Genomic DNA, 20,043 nt, shown 5'->3' with positions numbered 1-20,043 from the left:
AGTCAATACATTGGCGCAGTAACACAAAGAAGTTTGCTCTCCCCTGTAGCCTCCTTTCCATTGGCACAGAAAGTTGTCCCCCAGTACTGTAGTCTGCACAAAGGATCCAGACACTGTACTGCACAGGCTAGGACTTTGGTGGCAATGATCTCTGGCACATAACTTGTAGGAAACTGTTTTAATGGCCCCCTAAGAAATACCAGGGGACCACAGGGGCAATTACATGATTATGAAGATGAAGGTTGCAGCCAATATAGTACCATGCAACTGCTGTTTTTTTTTGAGTGTGAATGGAAGCTTTTTGCGCGTTTTTCTCTCCCCACCCCCACAAGCTTACACGGTTGAGCAATCTTTTAAAAGGTGCAAGCCCTGTTCTTGCAAATAGCATGACACTGATTCAAGCTGGCAGCTAATGAAGGCAAGAAAAAGTCATTCTAAACATTAAAGCTGCTATGAAGGAGTGCTCACCATTGGAATATAAGCTCATTTTGCTTGTTTGTGGTACATGTGAAATTTATATTGAATAAACCAATGCACCAAACCGAAGTGCTCATTTACCAACTTTACTATATTAAATGAGCTATAAAAACTGCAGAATTGCTATTTCTTACCAAAGCTTCCTTTTTTGGCCCAGTCAGAGTGGTGTCAAACCTCTTCAGGGACTCGTAGTCCCTGAAAGGGGATCTGGGCATTGCTGGTTCCTTTGAAGGCTGGTGTCTTCTAGACATCCTCTCTGTGAGCGACATAAGCAGCTCCCCGTGCTGCTGTTGCACCATGCGTAGCAAGGTCAGCCTGGTCAGCACTTGGTACTGGAATTCTGGGAAAAAAAGTACAATGTGCGGCCGAGAACCATTTTGCAACATGCATATGCAGTTAACAGAAAAATTAAAGAAAAATATCAAAGCTTCTAAAAAAGTTAAGCTCAAACTAGTTTGGTCCCTACTACACAGCAGACCTGACATGCCATTTTGTTCTCTTTCCATTACATTTATAATATTCGCACACTCACACATGAGAAATGTAATGTGCATCAGAGTGCCCAGCCAAAATGGAAACCGAAACAAGAACCACAACCTGGTATTTTTTCCACAAGCCAACCAGCATTTGAACCAGTATTTTTTTATCAAGCTAAACCTGAAACGGAATTTAACCGGCAAACAAAGGTTACTGGATAAACGGCATGGTTCAACCATCCATTGTTCATATTTTCCAGACAATTTCATTTGAACTTTTCACTTTTACCTGCCATAAAATTCGCAATCCACCATCACTTTGTCCCCTCGAATCACGCACAACATTGCTATCAAAGCCCTATTTCTGATCACAACATAAGGAAAAGGACGCGCACCAATACAGCGATGGCAAGTTGCTGCTGAGCAAGGCTGTGCAAAGAAAATACAATCTACGCTCTTACTGCAGATCCGGCAAACACGGAATTCAGTTACAACAGACCATTTCTGTTGCTTATTAGGTCCCCATGCATTCTTAATTGAATCTACTCCACCCATAACGGACCAGATTATTGGCTACAATGGATTAAATTTCGGACGAAAATTCTTTTGATGGAATGTTAATAGTGCACTTTCACAGTGCTGGTTCCCGATATCCTTTCCCTTTGTGTATTTTGGTGAGAAAATTACATCTGACAACACTGTCAATGCAGAATGGGTCATTGCCGCCGCCAAGCTCAGCCTGTGCCAGTGACCATTTTTTTTTTTGTACGACTGACGGCCTGAGTGGCTAGGGTAGCTGACATCGCCAGAAGTACATCGCCAGAAGTACAGGCTTGTCTAAGCAGACGGTCCACTTGACCAGAACAAGGCCACTGCCGATAAACGCGACTCCAGTGAGATCGAACAACAGCGCTATCGAATACACAAATTGGTGCGCCCGTAGTCGAGTCTGCCCTCTTCACAGTCTTTTTATGTAATAAAGAACTCGAGTTTAGTGAGGTTCAGTCTATATTATTCACATGCATGCATCGTTCCTGTTCCGTTCGGTGAAAAAGTTAAGAAATGCCTCAAGTAGGGCGTTGGTTCCCATATCTGCCAGTGGTTGTGCCCAGTCCAACCGGTCTAACTTTTCATTTCCCAGCTGTTTTTCATCATACTATTTCAGACTTATATTTCATCAGACTGATTTTTATATCTGGTTCATAATTGCTCCTAGTTAAATTCTTGCGTTATTGGCTCAGCTTACCATGTGTTTTTACACACTTGACCGCATGCGCTAGGCCAAGTGCCGGTGCTAAGCTTTGGGAATGGTGTTTAGATGATTCTTTGCCCTCGCACGAACACTGTGCAGAGGTGCTGCAGGCGTGTAGAAAGAACAGTGTCTGTACTATGCATATGCAATATCGGTTAAAGTAGCCACTTTTGCGCTCATATAATATAGACCCCCCCCCCCCCCACTTGCCCCGTCAAATACTGCATACTTTGGCTACAGCGGACTCTTTTCCGGGATTAAGGGAGTCCGTTGTAACGGGCCGTAGACTGTAGTCAATACTAAACTATTTGGCAGAGCTCACAGGCAGCCCAACCATTACAAGAGAAATGAATACCACCAGGGTACCGACTAAGCAGAAACTTCAAAATAGCAGCAAAATCAGACATCAGGATTCCTTCAGCTTTGGAAAGAGCATTTTTGTGGCTTGACTGTAACAGCGGCAATTAACCATGCCTCACAATGTCACTGCTAGTCATTTCTGCCAAGTCCATTTCAAAACATTTTGACTGCATCATAAAGTCACAAGGAAGCAGTATCACTGCATATCCAGTGATACTGCTCCCTTGTGACTAATACTAAGCTTCAAAAATAACTTTTTGTGAACTAGAAGTAAAAAAGAAGCCCATGGCCATTCAGCAATGTGAGCAAAGGTGTCACACAGTACTACCCACATTAACGGGATGTTTTCACATAGAATGTGCCTAAAGACGTACTAACACATCACAACGAAAAGAATATTTGCCCGCAAAAAGTTTTCTTGATTGAATATAGACTTCTTAGTAGTCATTAAAAATTCAAACCACTCACTTAAAGTCAAAGCAAGTGGTAGCTATCAAGGAAATGAGGGGGCCAGAAGCCACTAGGGTATTAACTAACAGTCCAACAGAATAACCGATGAAATGGGACACCACTCTTGTACTAAAAAAACATTGAGTGTTTAGTGATATGTTTAAACATGATACTCACAACATTTGTATCTTGAAGGACATTTGCTCCTTATACATGAATGTGCTTTTACATTTTTTACGTACCCTCTGGCGACAACAGCTTTCTCTTCAACTTTTTGGGGCTCAGAGACCTGCGCCGTTCTGCACCTGCAAAAGCCCGATTTTTTAGAATACATCCTACAGTAGCACTTCAATTTGTGGGTTAGTAAATTATTAAATTGGGGCTTTAATTGAGAGATTGAGATGTCAAGACTGTATTTACTTTCAGCCTGTAAACAAGGCACATCTGTATGACTGCACTGGCAGTAGTGCTGGCCTCACAATACTGTTCGCTCTGACCAACCCCTTAATCGAGTAAATGTTTATCCACAAATAATGCCAGGGACAGCTATACATCCAAACTTTGCTGCATAATGCAGCACACATTAGCAGCGTTACGCATTGCAGCAACTCTGGCAAGATGGTGCACGTAATGTAGCAGCATTCATATATATTTTTCGAAAGCGAACAAAATGAATTCCCATTTCTGCTGCAACTCGATTTTTCTTGGACTAATACATATTCAAGCTGGCCCTCCAACGTACTGTTTCAGGCATTGTTCATATATTCAATATATTCCCAAGAAAAGTGGCAGCCTTTTTACCCCAAATTACCCACTGTGCGCTATTGTGCAACTTACATGACCAATTAATTAGTATCACCGGGAGCAATCTGACAGAGGGAAAAAAGGAAAAAAAAAAGTCACAACAGCTCAACCTTACGGGTACATTACCCAAAACTATGACTGCATGTCCCAATTGAGAAAGGCTTAAAGCACATGTGAAGTTGAGCCTCATACACAGTCATTACCTAAGACATATTAGATAATTACTTTTGTGCCAAAATCCGCAGGCACTTTGATCCTTCTACGACACTTTATCAGATCCATTTCATATGATTTCAGACTAATTGTATGTGACAAACTTCAAGGGTCTATACTTTTACAGATCCCCAGCAGTTGGTAAAGTCTAGTGCTTGTGAGAACAAACCTATTATAATTATAATTACCTAAGCCACTTTACTTTGGCATGTTTCACGGCTAAAGCTCCATTTTGCTAGGTATACCAATCCAAAAAGGCCTCACTGAGCCAATCTGACATACACTCAGTGAAGGCCAAACCAGTGCATGTGGTTGTGGAATGAGTGTCCCATTGCTCGTTTGTTCCAAAGGGTTGGGCGCACAGGGGGATAGGTGAAGAGCAAGTGCATGGGCCATCACAAAATGAAACAAAGAGGACATCGTTTCATCAAAGTTCACTGTAATTTTTGCCTTGCCTGTACAGAGTGTTTTCTCGTGCGGTGCAACTGTGTGCATATTCACTGCCCACTTTCGGTGCAAGAATGGAGCTTGTGCTCTAGTGAAAAGTTTGTTTAAAAGCATCGAATTACAGCAAATTTCATTTTTGCTTCCCCGTTCACCGGGCCATAGATGCCTTTGGAATTTTCTCTGCAAGTGTCAGCATGCAAAACAGACCACGACACCCATAGCCGTTCACCTGCAAAAGCAATCAAGCTGCCCTATACTGTGAACACTTAGGAATGGCAATTACATAGGCCTCTTCAGCAGAGCACTTTCACTGCACCCACTACACAAAACTGTTATGAACAGGCATCTTTTATATGGTGAATTTTCTAAAAATAAAATGCTGTGTCTATAGGGTAATGTCATCTATACAACACTGTTTGGTACTAATTACAAAATCTGGAGCTCGAGATAACACGTATACAGTACACAAGAGAAAATCTAGTAGTGCCCATTGTCATGGGACACATGTTGGGGGGAGGGGGGGGGGAATATAGTGACGGATTGGCTGCATTCATGCAATGGCAATCAAACAAGATGAACACGGAAATTGGCTTTGGAGGCTGGCCATAAGAGATGACGAGGGAGTGCTGAAAGATGAGATGATGGATGCTCAAGACAAGAAAGAAACGACTGCACTTACTCAAGGCTGCCAGTGTAGTTCCCCGTCCTCTAACTATAAATACCTCCATTGTGACATTTCCCCCAAAACAATTATGTTTGCCAGGTTTGTGTATTAGCTGCTATTACCTTCTTCTTCATCACGATCAGCACCAGTGTCTGTCATTTCTGCACTGGCGTCGAACACTGAAATCAGAGGAATAAAATATGAAAGGCCAAATGATAGCACTCCTTATTACACCAAGCATTTTTTTTTTCAGGTCAAGTGAAAAGCGCTATGGCTGCCTCTGAATATAATAAAAGGGACAAGTGAGTGCAGTTTATGACTGCTAAAAAAGGTGAAAAGCTCAATATAGATAATTCCTTCAAGCTGCTACGAGTATGCTGCATACAAATCGCACCCAACCACAGCCAACCAAGGTGGGGCTGAGGAATCAATAATTGGTTCACTGAAAAGATTGCTTCGCTGAGATAAGTCCCACCCGAGGTAACGTACTTTGCTCAAATAATTTATGTAATAGAAAACACAATGCATGCAGCTCAACTACTACTTTGTCGCACTAGAGCTAAGGCGCATTAAGGTCCCCTTGAGCGGTGGCCGAGACTGACAAAACTAAGCGCGAATAGAACAAAAATTATAATCTCGCAGAACAAGCTATTTCGACTTCATATTTAGAGCATACCATTTTTACAGCAGTAAAAATGGTGGGATTACGAGAGTTACAACTACAACGTAACCATGCATGCTGTTGCATCTGATGGAGGTACATCATCGGCCTGCGCAATGAACCCCACTGCAAACTGTGCAGATTGTTCTGACACAACACCAGCCCATCGCAATAAGCAACACTGCCACTTTTGTGACCCTGTATATGCGAATCACACCTCATGAAACGAATGCTAGGAACCAGAACTACAGCTGCCATATTTGCTAGCGCAATGAACCCACTTTATTCCCATAAATTCGGCATGAATTTGGGGTGGTGAGTCTATTGCGAAAAAATTGCAACAGATTTTGAAAGGTTGAAATTTCATACAATAAAGTTTCTAAGAGAAGCCCTGTTCAGAGCCTTACCATTTTGGTAAAAACCCATAGGTGATTATGCAATAAAATTTCTTTTTTATTCCCATCATGCTGTGGGCCCCTACTCGCCATGCAGCTGTCCTCCTCACTGAAGTCGCTTGTGGCTTCACATCCGTTGTCAGCCCACGGTACCGGACTGTTTTCGGTAAGATCACGACACTTAAAAACTTCTCTTCCCACTCTGGGAATGTTCCCTTCTTTGGGCCCATGAAACACGGCGATCCCTTGATTATGCAATAAAATTTCTTTTTTATTCCCATCATGCTAGTGGGCCCCTACTCGCCATGCAGCTGTCCTCCTCACTGAAGTCGCTTGTGGCTTCACATCCGTTGTCAGCCCACACCGGACTGTTTTCGGTAAGATCACGACACTTAAAAACTTCTCTTCCCACTCTGGGAATGTTCCCTTCTTTGGGCCCATGAAACACGGCGATCCCTATTCACTGCCCAAAAACCTCCTGTTTTCACACGTAGCGTACAAGCACTGGGTCTACACTGAAGTGCCGCCCAGCTGCGCGGTTTCCATATGCATCAACGCACGTCCCATCACCTTCAGTTTAAAAACTGGCTGTGTAGCTGCAGAATAGGAAACTTAAGGTTATCGCTTCAACAATCACTAGCACTGTTTCAAGGTTCTCCTCAAAGCACTTCAAAATTGGTTTAATTGTTTTAAGTGTCTATTCTAATGAGACTGCTGGAACAAAGTAAGGTTGGCTCATATTGTATCAATGCAAGCTCACCTATCTCTGAGCTTTGCTCGGAAACTGCAGTGGATGACCCATCTGCGAGGGACAGAAAGGGTTTTAGTTGCATACACCACATGAAAAAAATCAAATTTTTACTACCTTCACTGCTTTCTTGTGTTAAGCGTTGAATGCCTGAAAGAAAATGAATGAGGGTAATGTGTGTGGAGTGTTGTGCACTTAGCTCCATATTTACTGGCTGTGGCAAAAGAGGTGCCTGCTGTGGCAGAAGAGGTGCCTGCTGTGGCAGAAGAGGTGCCTGCTGTGGCAGAAGAGGTGCCTGCTGCTGGGAAGCTCGGAGGAGGTGGAGGTGGCGGAGGTGGCACAGTTTGAGGGGCTCCACTTTCATACCGAGCAGGCCTTGATGTCTAGAACAGGCAACGCACAAGGTGGGGTTGTATTTAGAGTCACAAAACCACACAAGCTACTCCATACATGCAAGATATTCTTCATTCTAGTACCATATCAACTGCCAGTTTACATAATTCAGCTTGGTTAGCACTCTCTAGTTGTTCCATCTATGTCTAATGTTCCTTCAAGTGGCTGCAATAATAGGCTATAATAGGCCATTCACTGTTTATTACCTTTCGTCTCTCGGTGTCCTCGCTCTCTAGATCGGACGTAAACTGGGCCACCTCCAGCTTCCTCCGGGCATCATCGTAGTTAGCTGGAGCAAAGAACAGCCCGACACACGTTGGTAAGCAAGCTCAGGGAGACAACGGTGACAACCTGAATAAATATATTTACTGTACTGAGACTGAAGATATATTTCAACAGAGTGGTCATTTAAACAATATGACTTCATTATAACAATGTTTATTGCAGTTTAAGACTTACTGTATGTGCCCTTAATAGCAGCATTAAACCTCTTCCAGCCCTTTGCTGGCGAGCGGCCCTTCCTGGCAAACGCCGATTTGTTGCCAGGGCCCGGTGGCCAAAAGCACTTCTTGTTTGAGGTAAGCCATTTGTCGGGCACCACCTCGACTGTCTGCTCATCCACAAACTCGACGATGTGGTACTTCATCTGTAAAACATGAACAAATTTTAGTGTTTAATTTGATACAACAGCATGCTCCCACTTCAATATAGTTACATCAACAATGCTTATGAAGCAGTACATAATGTTGATTGATTGTAGAGTTTAACGCGCCCACGCAGCGCAGGCGATGAGGCGCACCGTAGTGGAGGGCTCCGGATTAATTTTGACCACCTGGGGATCTTTAACGTGCTCCAAAATCTTGTACACATGAGCGTTTTTGCTTTTCGCCTCCATCAGAAGAGCGGACACCGCGGCCGGTAATAGAACCCGCGCTCTCGTGCCCAGCAGTGCAACACCTTAGCCACTGAGCCACCACGGCAGGTTGGTGCAGGATATTGACGCATAATGCTGAAGGGCTCTCTACTCAATCTCACCTTAAAACTAATACGTGCATGTCTATGGTATCACTGTCCTACTTCTGTATCTAGAGGTGAAACCTGCTGTCAGAGGCTGCCCAATTGCTACTTGTTGCAGTTTAGTAACCACTTCTTCCCTAAGCATAGGCCGACCAGGTTATTCTACTTTTGTGCTGAGGAGAACGCCTATCCATTTACTACCCCTAGCTGTTAAAAGGCTGTGATACCACAAAACATCCTTCCATGTACCTTTTCATCATTGTACCTTTGCATCCGCTACTCCTTCATGGGCAGCTGTTCAGAAGCTATGGTACAATTTGTTTGTCTAGGTATCTCTTTCTCCTCTGCCGCATTTATATGTATTTCTACTCCTCCTACTTCCTTATCCCAGAAGGGTGGTCATGAAGCATTGGCTCTCAATTTTTTTGTACACTATATTGGGTGAGCTGGTATACCACCACAGTAAAAAAATTGCAGAATTATTCATATGACACTAAAAGAAGAATGCTGCAAAATTAACAACCGAATCGAATGTTATCGAATTCTTCTTTCAGTATCACCAATGTTTCATTAGAGACATTTTTTACTGCACTACATATACCGGATTTCACTAGCTCTCTCAGTGTGCTGCCATTTTCAGCCAATTACCCCACCGCCATGGGAGCCTATCCTGAGGGATTGTGGAAACCACCGAAGCAGCTCTTGCTTTGGCTCATATAGTGGCATTAGTTTGCAAATCAGTCCACGGTAAGTGCAAAGAGGGAATGCATACAGTGAGCAAGAGCTTCATTGTATCCCATTATTATCCACAAGCTTTATATACACCATCCATGCAGCACCATGTACTGCATACTTCTTCCTTCCTCTATCAACACAGCACCACACTCACATGACTGATAGATGATGCCTACCGTACTAGCCAAAAAAAGGTCCCAGCATTTTAGATTAGTTGGAAAGTTGCCCTGATGCAACAGAACGGCAGAGCAGGCAAGTTGTGTGACAATGCATAAAGACCAGCATGCGGTGTTGCTTTTTTTTTTGTGTCTTCATTGTACAAGCAAAGACAGTGAGGTGAATTAATCAGTTTTGTTTACGGTTGCCTAAAGTATGTCTAGCTGGCCTGTTGGATGTGTTCTGAAGAGTGATTATGATTAATTTTGACCAACTACGGGTCAAAAATTTTGTACAAACATTATTTCTTTGTTGTTGCTTCACCAAAAAAATAGCAGTAGTGACCAACAACTGATGCTCAGAAGCATCATGCCTTAGCTGCTGCATCACTATTTTGGGCAAACGAAAAAGAAAGAAACTGCAACTCTGTCGGGTTATGAAGCTTATGTAGTACAACTTTTGTCTTGCCCACTAGTGCAGTTAATGATGCTTTCCCCAATCTACAACTGCACTCTTCATTCATTGCAAGCATGCATAACTGCAATGGCATGCATTGATCTTATAGCATCAAAAATAGGAATTATAAGTAGCAAAAGGTTTTGTACCTGCACGTTATAGTCCCTACTAGGTTTTGTTGAGCAACAGAACAGTGAAACGAAGTAAATTCTTTTAATTGCGACATAACAGCAGCTTTGCTGGGGACAAAACAATGTATCAGGCCTTGCCCAGATCTAGGCGCTGGACGCTCATCAAGTAAATCAGAGCTGTACTCCTTGTTTCCACCATTAAAAATCGTTTTCTTTGCTACTGTGGTGCACTTGAATGAGCTCTTGGAACATTCTTTTTATGCCCAATATTTTAGCTTTTTCTAATTTCATTTTACTGTAGTGCCTTGTTTGCAACTCTACATGTTTGTGGTGTCTGCATTTTCCAACCAACGGAGGGTGTCGACTACCTGTAACCAATTACCTTTTTAATATTCACAAATAAAGAATTGTATCAGCATCCAAACACACAGTGTGCACACCAAGAGAACATAATGGGGGAGACAGCAATGCATCTGAATGTTATCCCTCAATGACAAACCCAAAAAACAATGAAGGTTTTGCTCACTTGGCACCGAATATGGTGCGGACAGACTGAACACACATACACGTTCTCAATTAGCAGATGGGGTGCCCAAATTGAAAGCTGTTGCCACCATTTCTATAAGTAGCTGTTTCAGCAGCACCCAGGAAATATTTGCCCGCATGGCAGCACAGCAATCAGCAGGAAATGGAGGCACCCTAAGAAAGCCTGAAAAATCTTATTGCGTAGTTTCAAGGCTCTGTGCCCGCTAACAGCCACGACAGATTAGACTGGCTTCACCTACAGTTTTGCAAGGTGAGCATGCATGATCACCATGACTTGTCTAAAAAAAGGTTCTGATGCTTGCCTGTGGCTGGATTCAAGCCAGGTTTTAGCGATACAGATAACCAGAAGTGCCACCATTAATGCAGATGCCTCGGGTGAAGTGTCACTAATTAAGGCTCCTTGATTTGCAGAATACACTTCATGCCAAAGTAATTGAAGTTTGCTATGCCATTCATTTTTATCATTTTGGAGTGTGTACATTGTCAAGCCATGGTTGCTGGATAAAAAAGTCAAAGGTTATATGTATCAAAGCAAAATTTGGCCCAAAAATGGATTTTTCAAAATCGCCATTTTCGGAATGTAGAGCTATTTTTCTTCCGGTCAGCCAATACCCTGGAGTACGTATTTGAGCCATAATATCAATTTATAGCGCCGACGACCGCTAAAATCGGCCAGGATTCGACGCGAAAATAGCATTTTTCTCCGATTCGCCGTCCATCGTGGCCTCATTCGGAGCGAGTCTTTTCGTTTTCAATTCCCCGCCAGGACCGCTTCGTTTCGTTCGTTGGTTGCGAGTACAACCGGGGTAGAAAAGAGACGGTCGCGCCACCCAATCGGCTACTGACTGCACGTGGCCGCAGGGCGCAATCTGCTCGGCACACTCATCACAGTGCAACAGGTGCAACGGCTCATGAACTCGTCTATGCAAGGACCGGCAAAAGCCCCGCACCGCGGCACGACGTAAAAACAAATAAATATGTCTATCGATAACCGAAAGGAAGAACGAGCAGTATTAAAAGCGCCTGGAATGCGCTTTTCTGCGTGCCTGACGACGGCTTATCGCGAGAACGGCGCCGAGATGGAGGTAGGTATCTGCGGGCTGAGGGTGCGCTAAGGTGCGTCTATCTTTAGATCAGCAGCACATGGAAAGAAAATGAATGTTAAATTGGAGGATGCCGCTAGCCGCCGGCGCAAAGGAAGTGTGTTCATTCTGTGATCAACGATGCCGCGGCGGGACGGCCCGCATCCGGCGCGCGCTTCTTCGCCGGCAAGTTACCATACAGATATGAGCGATTTGAGAATGATAAATGCTCGCACTGTGCACAACGTGCGAGGGTGACGTGATGTGCGAGTAGATTAAATCGAAAACGCGGTTATCCCACCTCGCCAAGCGCATGCACGCCACTGGTAACGGCATGCATGCCGTTACTAGCCCCTTCGTTGTAACTCGTTTCGCGCGATGCAAATCGCCCTGGAGCCAAATTCATTGCAATGATTGGATCGGTGACATAACAAAATAAGCGTTTACAGCTGTGGTGCACGATAGGCACCTCAGCCTTAGTCGCTAAAGAGACGGCGCGCTGCCAACAGCGTAAAAATTGAAGCAACGTTCGGGCTTTGCTTTTGCTCAGTTTTTCTGCCAAGTGCCATCTGTGTGCAGAGGATTTCATATAATTTCAGCAAACTTGGTATGCTCGTGTTGAGCGAAAAGAAAGCTACATTCTAAAGCATTTCTATTTTTCACATGCTCAATAAATAAAACTTACTTGCAGTAAAACTTCAAGTACGATTTTCTCAGCTTCCTTTTTTTTTCTGCATATGTGCCTCGCCTTAAAAAGGTTTTCATGTTGTTTTTTTTCGAAGGGTATACCGTTGAATTCGGGATAAAATGAACTGCATGCTGATGCTATTTTAATTGGCTCAATGTGCCTCAAATAAATGTACGTGAGCTCATTAAGTTTTCTGAAAACTGTACTTGGCATACTTAGACTAATTCTATCCAGTCAACTAACTTTACAGGAATACAAATAGCATCAGCATGCATGGCAGGTCTTAAGCTACACATCCATACCATTTATATAAAAAAAATTGAATAAAAAGCCCCTGAACGACCCGTAAGAAATTACTTAATTAGGCTCCAGTGTTTTTTTAACTGAAAAAATAATTATGCTACATGAAAACTAATTACATATTTTAAATGAGGAAAACAAAACACATATACACAGTGAGTTTCATTATCACAGACCTATTATTAAAAAAGTTAATTTCAAGACTTTCGTCTCCCCTTAATTCAGGCATGAAATCTTCAAAACAGTAAATGTTTACGTCTTTTTTGGGCAAGTCATAAGTGCTGACCCCAATCGTGAAAAACAATTACCGCCAGAATAAACATGAAGGGGGCTGCTTTTGGTAGAAGTTCTGATATCCTGTATCGTAAGATTCCTCTAGCTGTCACTCAAAAAGCTAAAATATTATCAACACGTTCTTCCAAAAATCACGTATGGAGCAGAAAATTGGAGTCTAAGTGACTCGAAAGGAAACATAAATGAGCCCCACGGGCTATGGAAAAAATAATGCTAGGGGTAATGCTTAGGAATCAAGAAAGAGCTGCGTGGATTGGGCAACAGACACAAGAGGAAAAAATTCAAACTCTAATTAAATGAAGTAAATGGGCATGGACTGGTCATGTCATGCACATGAGAGAAAACAGGTGAGCCACCCGTTTAACAGAGTGGCTGCCAGAACAACTAGCACTCTTTAAAGGGGCCATGCCGACAAAATGCAAGTTTGTTTTATTGGAAAGATTTCGTGCTTTATAGTGCTTGTCCAGCAGAAAATGATGCCATATTCACTGAGAAATGAATCAATTAGGTTAATATTTTGATTCTCCCACCAAATCGTGTGTTTTCGTGATGTCACTATGAGGTCGAGCGGCGGGTATTCTAGTGACCTTGCAGTGCGTCGTTAGGTTCTGGAGCCTTGCTTACCGTCGAGCCACGGACCATTGTCCGCCATTGCTTCATTTTTAACCACGTTTGCACCTGACAATGTTTTTGTTATGGTAGAAAGTAATTGCTTCGTGAAACATAAGGTATGCTCGACAAACAGCGTCACGTAAGACAATGTCGCTAACGCCAATCAACCAGTGTTGCGAAAGACAGCTCCAAAGTGGTGGGCTACCTCACCATTCTCAGATTTCAGCGCAAAAAGCTCATTCGGCAAGCCCATATGCCCTGCCTACTTTGCGTTTGCGTCTGCTTTTGCTGGCCTCAGCCAATCGCACAGCTGGGCATATGACACCATAGGTTCTGTTGCAGGAAATGACCATTTCCACTTTTTCTAATTATATAGCTTATTTAGTGAAGTGTGCGTTAAAGGTGCTGCTGATATTATGATTGTAACGATGCAATCTTTCAAATAAACTAAACTTGTGTTTTGTCTGCGTAGCCCTTTCATGCCAAATTCAAAAGTGCACATGCTGCCAGACTTGGCATAAAAGTACTGCGGGAAGACACAGTGACCTGTGCACATTACAAAAATTAAGCAACAGTGCAGGCAAAAGGCTGATAATTAAGTGATCACGTATGGGTAATGCTTGTCCAGCCACTGTGCAGTGTCAGCTCAGGCACAAAATGGGCTTCTTATCCACAGGAGTTCTTCACATGTCAATTGAAAATGTGACGTGGAGCACAAAGTTCCCACAAGCATAAAATAATGGGCCCATACACTGGTACTAAAGTGTCCTCAAAAGTTCCCCACTTCAGAGTCACAGGTGTTCATGGCAGACATTTACTCCTCTTGCTGCACTTCCACACACCACTCCAATGCACCAAATACAAACTAGCCAACCGATTTAAGGAACTGAATTTGCTTACACCAGACACATAAATGGAAGAGTTGGATACAGGCCCGTTTAGCACGTTGTAGTGATAAAACCACAACATAAACAAACAAGCAGGCTGATGGACATTTGTGTAGGCACCTAACAGCATTGTATTACCTAACAGCATGGGCACCATAATACTTTCACAAACTTTTTTTGTCACTATTGATTACTGTTAAAATATGTAAAAAACTGCCTGCAAAGGAACATCGACCATGCCAGCATGCAGCTTGTAAAATAAATTACCTATTTTGAAGTTTCTGTGTAGAACACCATAAACAAGCACGCACACTTACCGTATTTACTCAAATCTCGGCTGGCACAGACTCTAGGCCAACTATTTTAACTCACAGGGACGAACATTTTTTGAATGTAGGCCGGCCAAACAAGGCAAGGATGATAGTAGCCCCGAAACTGAAACAACCATTATTAGCTATGAATCTGCTCAGGATAAGTCAACATCATCTTCATTTGCCGGATTCATTATGACTGCACATAGCTGCCCCCCTCATAAAAGTCATGCAATATTCGGTGCCCTCAAGTGCATTTCCAATGTGGTGCTTGTTGACTGAGGCTGCAACAGAGCTTTGCTGGATTCCATTTTAAGCTTGTCTCAAGAACCACTTGCCATAGTGGCCCTGTGGCTAAGTCATTACGCTGCAGAGCCCAAAGACTTGCGTTCGATCCCAGCCACGGTGGCCGCTTTCTGGATGGAGGTGAAGAGTGACCAACGCCCATGCATTAAGATTTCTGTGCTTGTGCTGCTGAGCACGAGGACGTGGGTTCGATTCTCGGCCGCCACTTTTCTGATGGAGGTGAAAAGCAAAAACTTCCGTGTGTACGATATTTCGGTGCACGTTAAAGATCCCCAGGTGGTCAAAATTAGTCCGGAGCCCTCTGCTATTGTGTGCCCCACTGCCCAAGTGTACCTTCGACACGTTAAACCCCACAACTAATTGTATCAAGACCCCCACGCCTCCCCCAACCCCAATGCAGATGTTTCATCAATGCTGAGTCGTTCCCTTGTTGAGAGCCTCAGTGAGCTTGTGCCTGCCAGCAAAACTTTGCTTTAAACGCAGCCCCATCATGATATTGGTACATAGTGGTGCCAAGCAGGCAAACTTCTATTGAAAATTAACCCAAAATAAAACACTGCATGAGCATAATCAAAATGGCAGCTCGTGACATGCACTTTGTTTGGCTAAAACTGTAGATACTATTGGCTACACACTACTTTTAGTGAAGCATCTAGGAGGTGGCAACTGCATGCTATTCTGGTTTTAATGTGTACTCGGCACGTTTGACTGTAAATCTAAGTTGACCGACTTATGCATACCACTTTCTGCTTGAAACTATTGATTTATACTGCAGGAGGGTTGCAAGCTGGGCTAGTTGGAAAGGCATTCTTGGATAAAACCAGCGCGAACTCAGACGAAGATGAAGTTGCACTTCCGAAGTTGCACTTGTGTTGCACTTCCTTCGTCTTCGTCTGCGCTGGTTTTATCCAAAAATATTGATTTATAATTGAGCAAATATGGTAATGCAGCTACATGACTACAAATTGCAGTTTTGTCCTCTTAGACAAGCTAGCACATTCACAGACAGCTTCAGCTTGTATGTAACATGGGAATCACCACAAACTTTTGCTTGTACGGAAAAATAACCAACTTCGTAACAGCTTCTATCAACCAACACTTTGTGGAGGACAGCTTTCCCACAACAGCAATACCAAGTCTCGTTGAGTCAAAAGGATGTTCATAGAGCGGTTCCAATTCCTTGAACTGCCGGCCTACAATGCATGGGAGGCCATCTTCCTTTCTGTGAGCAAAGCTGTTAATCATAACAATGTCTTCGTTGACTTTGCAGCAGTTGTTGCCTTGCTTTATGCTCAACGCAAAACTTTGAAACCTAAGTTCACTGTACTCGGGTGGTACACACTGCAATGGAAGGCCTCCTGCCTCATGGCTGCCCAACAGAGTGTAGCTTTCCCTGCAGCTCCCACCAGAGGCCTTCACGTGAAGATTTTTCTCTGCCATCCTGTTGTAGATCTGGCTAAGGGGGCACCCTGGTTTGCGGATTAGCTTTTTTATGGCCTGCATATTGTTCTCAAAAGGAAATGCAGAAAAACTGTCCAGGGTGCCATGTTGTTCCGCGTCTGCTGCAAGATGCAGAAGACAGTGCACATTGTAGGACACAGTTGTTCCTCCATACAGATCAGCAAATTCCTTCACAAAGTGTGCTAGAAGGCGATTTGCATAGTCTGCATACATCTCACATAAGGACCTGTTGCTTAGAATAGACACTGCTGCATGCAGAGTTAGAAAGTTCAAGTACATCCTTCCTGGTATGCACTGAAGAACTACTGGTCCAGTGTAATGAAGAAGAAGCCGAAACTCTGTGGCTTTCCACCTGTCCTTCTCTTTCAGCGACCTTGGCTTCCGCACAAACTCATCTGGCACGTGCTTCTGCAATGAGCAGTGGTGCTCTGAGATGGAGTCACGTACAGCCCCCCCGATCCCGCCTGCAGCTAGCCAGAGGTTTACAAGCTTCCTGGTCACGCCAAGGTACACCAGGTGCATCGGATCAAGAGGTGCGCAGCGCACAAGGTCGATCGGCAATTCAGTCAGAACAGACGTCCCTTTGTGGTGTTCCATGTCTGTCTGAGCACGCAAAGACTGGTCAGTCCGGGGATGGCCTGCTGTCGTGGTGAAGTGCACCTTGTCACCACGATCAGCCTCTGCTGTGCACTTGGGGCAACCATTGTAGCTTGTATGCCCTTTGACGCTAAACGCAAAAGCACGGGCTGGAGCATCGCATATGATGTGCCGCAGTTCAATGCGCACTGCCTTACCAGAGATGGGCAAACCGTTGTTGATGACATCTTTCAACTCCTCGACAAAAGGCCCCAAATAGTCATTCGCTGAGTCTGGCTTCGAAGCCCCAACAAATGCCCCTACAACAAACGGATTTGGTAAACAACTGCCAACACAGCCATGAACAAGGCACTGAATCGGCCAAAGGACTGTATTAGTGCTCTTGGACAGCGGAAGACCATCAATGTTAAAGCTAACTGCGATCGGTTCGGGGCACTGCTGCGAGTTCAAAATGACCCGCTCCAGTCCTTCTTTGAGGCCGTAGTGGCAATAAGATCCAGGCTTCAATAACACAATGCCTGCTCTCTTTGCTGCCATGCGTGGAGTCTTTAAAAGGCTACGAGCATCCTTTGGTAGTTCAACAAAACACTCGTGCGCTTTTAAGAGTACTAAAAGTGACGAGAGAGACTTGTGGGTGATGTTATGAGTTACAGCCCATTCTGCTAGACTGCTGGCAAAGCTAGTGGGTTGGCTGTCTGAATCACCAACATCCCCAGAACACCTTAAATCACCTGACTCATCATCGGAATCCACCGAAATCCACTCATCTGTCCACTCATCAGTGATTGGGCCGATTCCTTGAAGCGCTTGCTCGGCAAAACTTTGGGAGTCATCTGGACTCCCCCAACCACCGAGATTAGCACTAGGATCCGATTCGCCATCACGGCTTCCATGAGCACAACTTTCAACAGTCACTGGCTGTTCATTTGATAAAAACGTAGAGCTGCTCTGGCTCAAGGTGGGCTGTGAGCTGTCAGACCTTCCGGGGTGGCTAATTAATCCAGAATCTTGTTGACTGGACCCTAAAGTGGCAAGAAGGTCGTGAACTTCGCGGAGTGCCTTTTTGCGAACATGCTGCTTTGAAGTAACCTTCGGCATGTTTTGAAATCTACCGCAAACGTGCGCGGCACCGCTGACATGCCAGCTAAATGGCTAAAAAAAATTGTAGAAATTACAGAATGAGAACACTGATGGGCATTTCAGAAACGAGCACAGGCAACTGCCCACTTCTAATCCATGCCACGCACACACTAGTCTTCAAAACGCCATGCAATGACGTAAAACACGCAGATGTAGAAAGGCTACATTTAGATAAAAATACAAGGTGGTTAAGGACACCAGTAGGGCAGCATGCGTGCTCCTCCGATCGCTCTGCGCCTGACAACGAATTAATTAAGAAGTGCGTTTATGTAAGAGCGCGAAATTTTACGCGTAGTGGTCTTTCGAGCTGAAAACTTGTGACGTCTACGATGCTAAGTCGAACGTGAGCGCATAATTGCTGTCATATGACGGGATGCCGCCTTCAGAGAACGAAAACCAATTACACAGAAAAATGCACTCTGAGAAAATTCAAAAACGTATTTCAAAAATAACGGCACAACTGACACTGACAAAAAGGCACTGCTGTGGACTTCAAAATACCAAGAAATGTGCACACTCGTTTCTTATCACCTCGCCTAAGCCAGACACAGATCAACAAAGAACTAATACCACACAACGACACAACATATACTACTACCACTACTACGCACGTACTTTCTTGAACGGCAGTCCTTTCCAGGGCTCACGGGCGGCGGCGTCCATCCCACAGAGCACGGGAACAGAATGAAAGCCTTCTCCGAACTTTCCCAGCCCTCACGGCCCACGGGACTGGGTTATAAAGATAATATGACTGATATCTGATATGACTATAGTTTCGAAATCTTGGGATAACGGTACAACAACAAACAAAAAAAAAAGCAAGCCAATGTTGCCAACTGGTTACAGCAAAGTGTAGAACTGTTAGCTTTATATTACGCGTTTTTGTTTCGACAAATTGTTAAATGATAAATTTTTGCCTTTCTGGACACAATTTGCCATATTGTTTTGAATGTGTCATAACACTAAGCTGCATAGCAACCAGAGTTGCATAGCAACAACGGCTAGTACCAGCTGGAACTAAAAATTAAGTTCTTAATACATAACTATAGTTATTTCAACTGTATAATTGCTTGAAATAAACCGCAATAATAAATTTTAACAAAATCAAAACCATACATTTATTTTATTAGTTTTGTTACAATGGCAGCTGGTGGCTTCTTTTTGAAGAGCCGTAGCCGCGTAGCCGGCCATGCTGGCCGTGGACGCCATGGAGGAAGAAGAAACTTTTCCTTCCTCCATGGTGGACGCGGAAGGATGGTCGTCGATAGCAGTAGGATTTCTTTCTTTGTGGTAGTGCCTCTAGTGTGACAGTTCATTAAGAGTGAATATTTGCTGCTAACTACTGCAGCTAATCCTTATTATATTTGCGTGCGTGCGCCTCGTTACTGGGGCCGCCCAAGAGTTCGTGTTTGCCGAAGTTGACGTCAAAATGCACAAAAATGACGCCCGAAGACGCTGCTATGTGGTGTTCAAAACGCGGATTTTGTGGTGCGTGTTGGCGGTGTGATGCTTTACCAGTGGTCCGGCCAAGTTGTAGCAGAAGTGTGCGCTTGAAAAAGTCCTCTGAAGTAGTCGAGCAATCTGACACCGAGTCGCTGCAATGGGCGGTCATCATTTTCCAGGTGGGTAAGTTTATTTGGGTGTCGTTTACAGGCAACATTTTGCGGCGTGTATTGCTTCACTCGCACAACTGTGAGGAAATATACATCAAAAATTAAAGACGAAATCGACGTGAAATGTGTGAAGGGCCGTCCAGGCAAGAGGGAGACCAGCTGATTAGACGTCATCTGCAGTTCTGGGACTCTGCATTTTCTGGTGGCAGTGTTTAGCGTTCTGTCTGGGAGGAATGCGCTAGGTACTACCAAAAATAAAAACGTTTGTGTTGCTGATTGAGTTGGCGACAGAACGAAAGGCCACCACTGCGGGTTTCCCTTTTTTTTTTCGTCTTGCGTCCTCTACTCTGGCCCTTACCAGGTACTACATT

General features: G+C 44.0%; 1 protein-coding gene across 2 annotated transcripts in view; it reads right to left on the bottom strand.

Moving 5' to 3' along the window:
• Window positions 1-18,836, bottom strand: part of LOC144164277 (uncharacterized) — a 32,190-nt gene extending 13,354 nt beyond the window's left edge. Inside the window, exons 1-9 of one of the 2 annotated variants that reach the window (XM_077694787.1) lie at window positions 18,675-18,836; window positions 7,800-7,986; window positions 7,547-7,629; window positions 7,159-7,330; window positions 7,065-7,097; window positions 6,960-7,001; window positions 5,266-5,322; window positions 3,258-3,320; window positions 612-817 (exon numbers count right to left, since the gene is read on the bottom strand). In XM_077694787.1, coding sequence (XP_077550913.1) covers window positions 612-817; window positions 3,258-3,320; window positions 5,266-5,322; window positions 6,960-7,001; window positions 7,065-7,097; window positions 7,159-7,330; window positions 7,547-7,629; window positions 7,800-7,986; window positions 18,675-18,722 — 891 coding nt within the window. In that variant the 5' untranslated portion in view covers window positions 18,723-18,836. Of the gene's footprint in view, window positions 1-611; window positions 818-3,257; window positions 3,321-5,265; window positions 5,323-6,959; window positions 7,002-7,064; window positions 7,098-7,158; window positions 7,331-7,546; window positions 7,630-7,799; window positions 7,987-13,964; window positions 14,890-18,674 lie in introns of those variants that run through there. The other variant, XM_077694788.1, reaches the window with a different exon arrangement.
• Between the last annotated feature and the right edge of the window lie 1,207 nt (window positions 18,837-20,043).

Source organism: Haemaphysalis longicornis, unplaced genomic scaffold (genome assembly GCF_048455015.1).
Source record: "Haemaphysalis longicornis isolate Haplotype H1 unplaced genomic scaffold, Haemaphysalis longicornis Haplotype H1 scaffold_13, whole genome shotgun sequence".
Classification (NCBI taxonomy): domain Eukaryota; kingdom Metazoa; phylum Arthropoda; class Arachnida; order Ixodida; family Ixodidae; genus Haemaphysalis; species Haemaphysalis longicornis.
The sequence above is the reverse complement of the archived record's forward strand: the minus strand, read 5'-3'. Positions and strand labels throughout refer to the sequence as shown.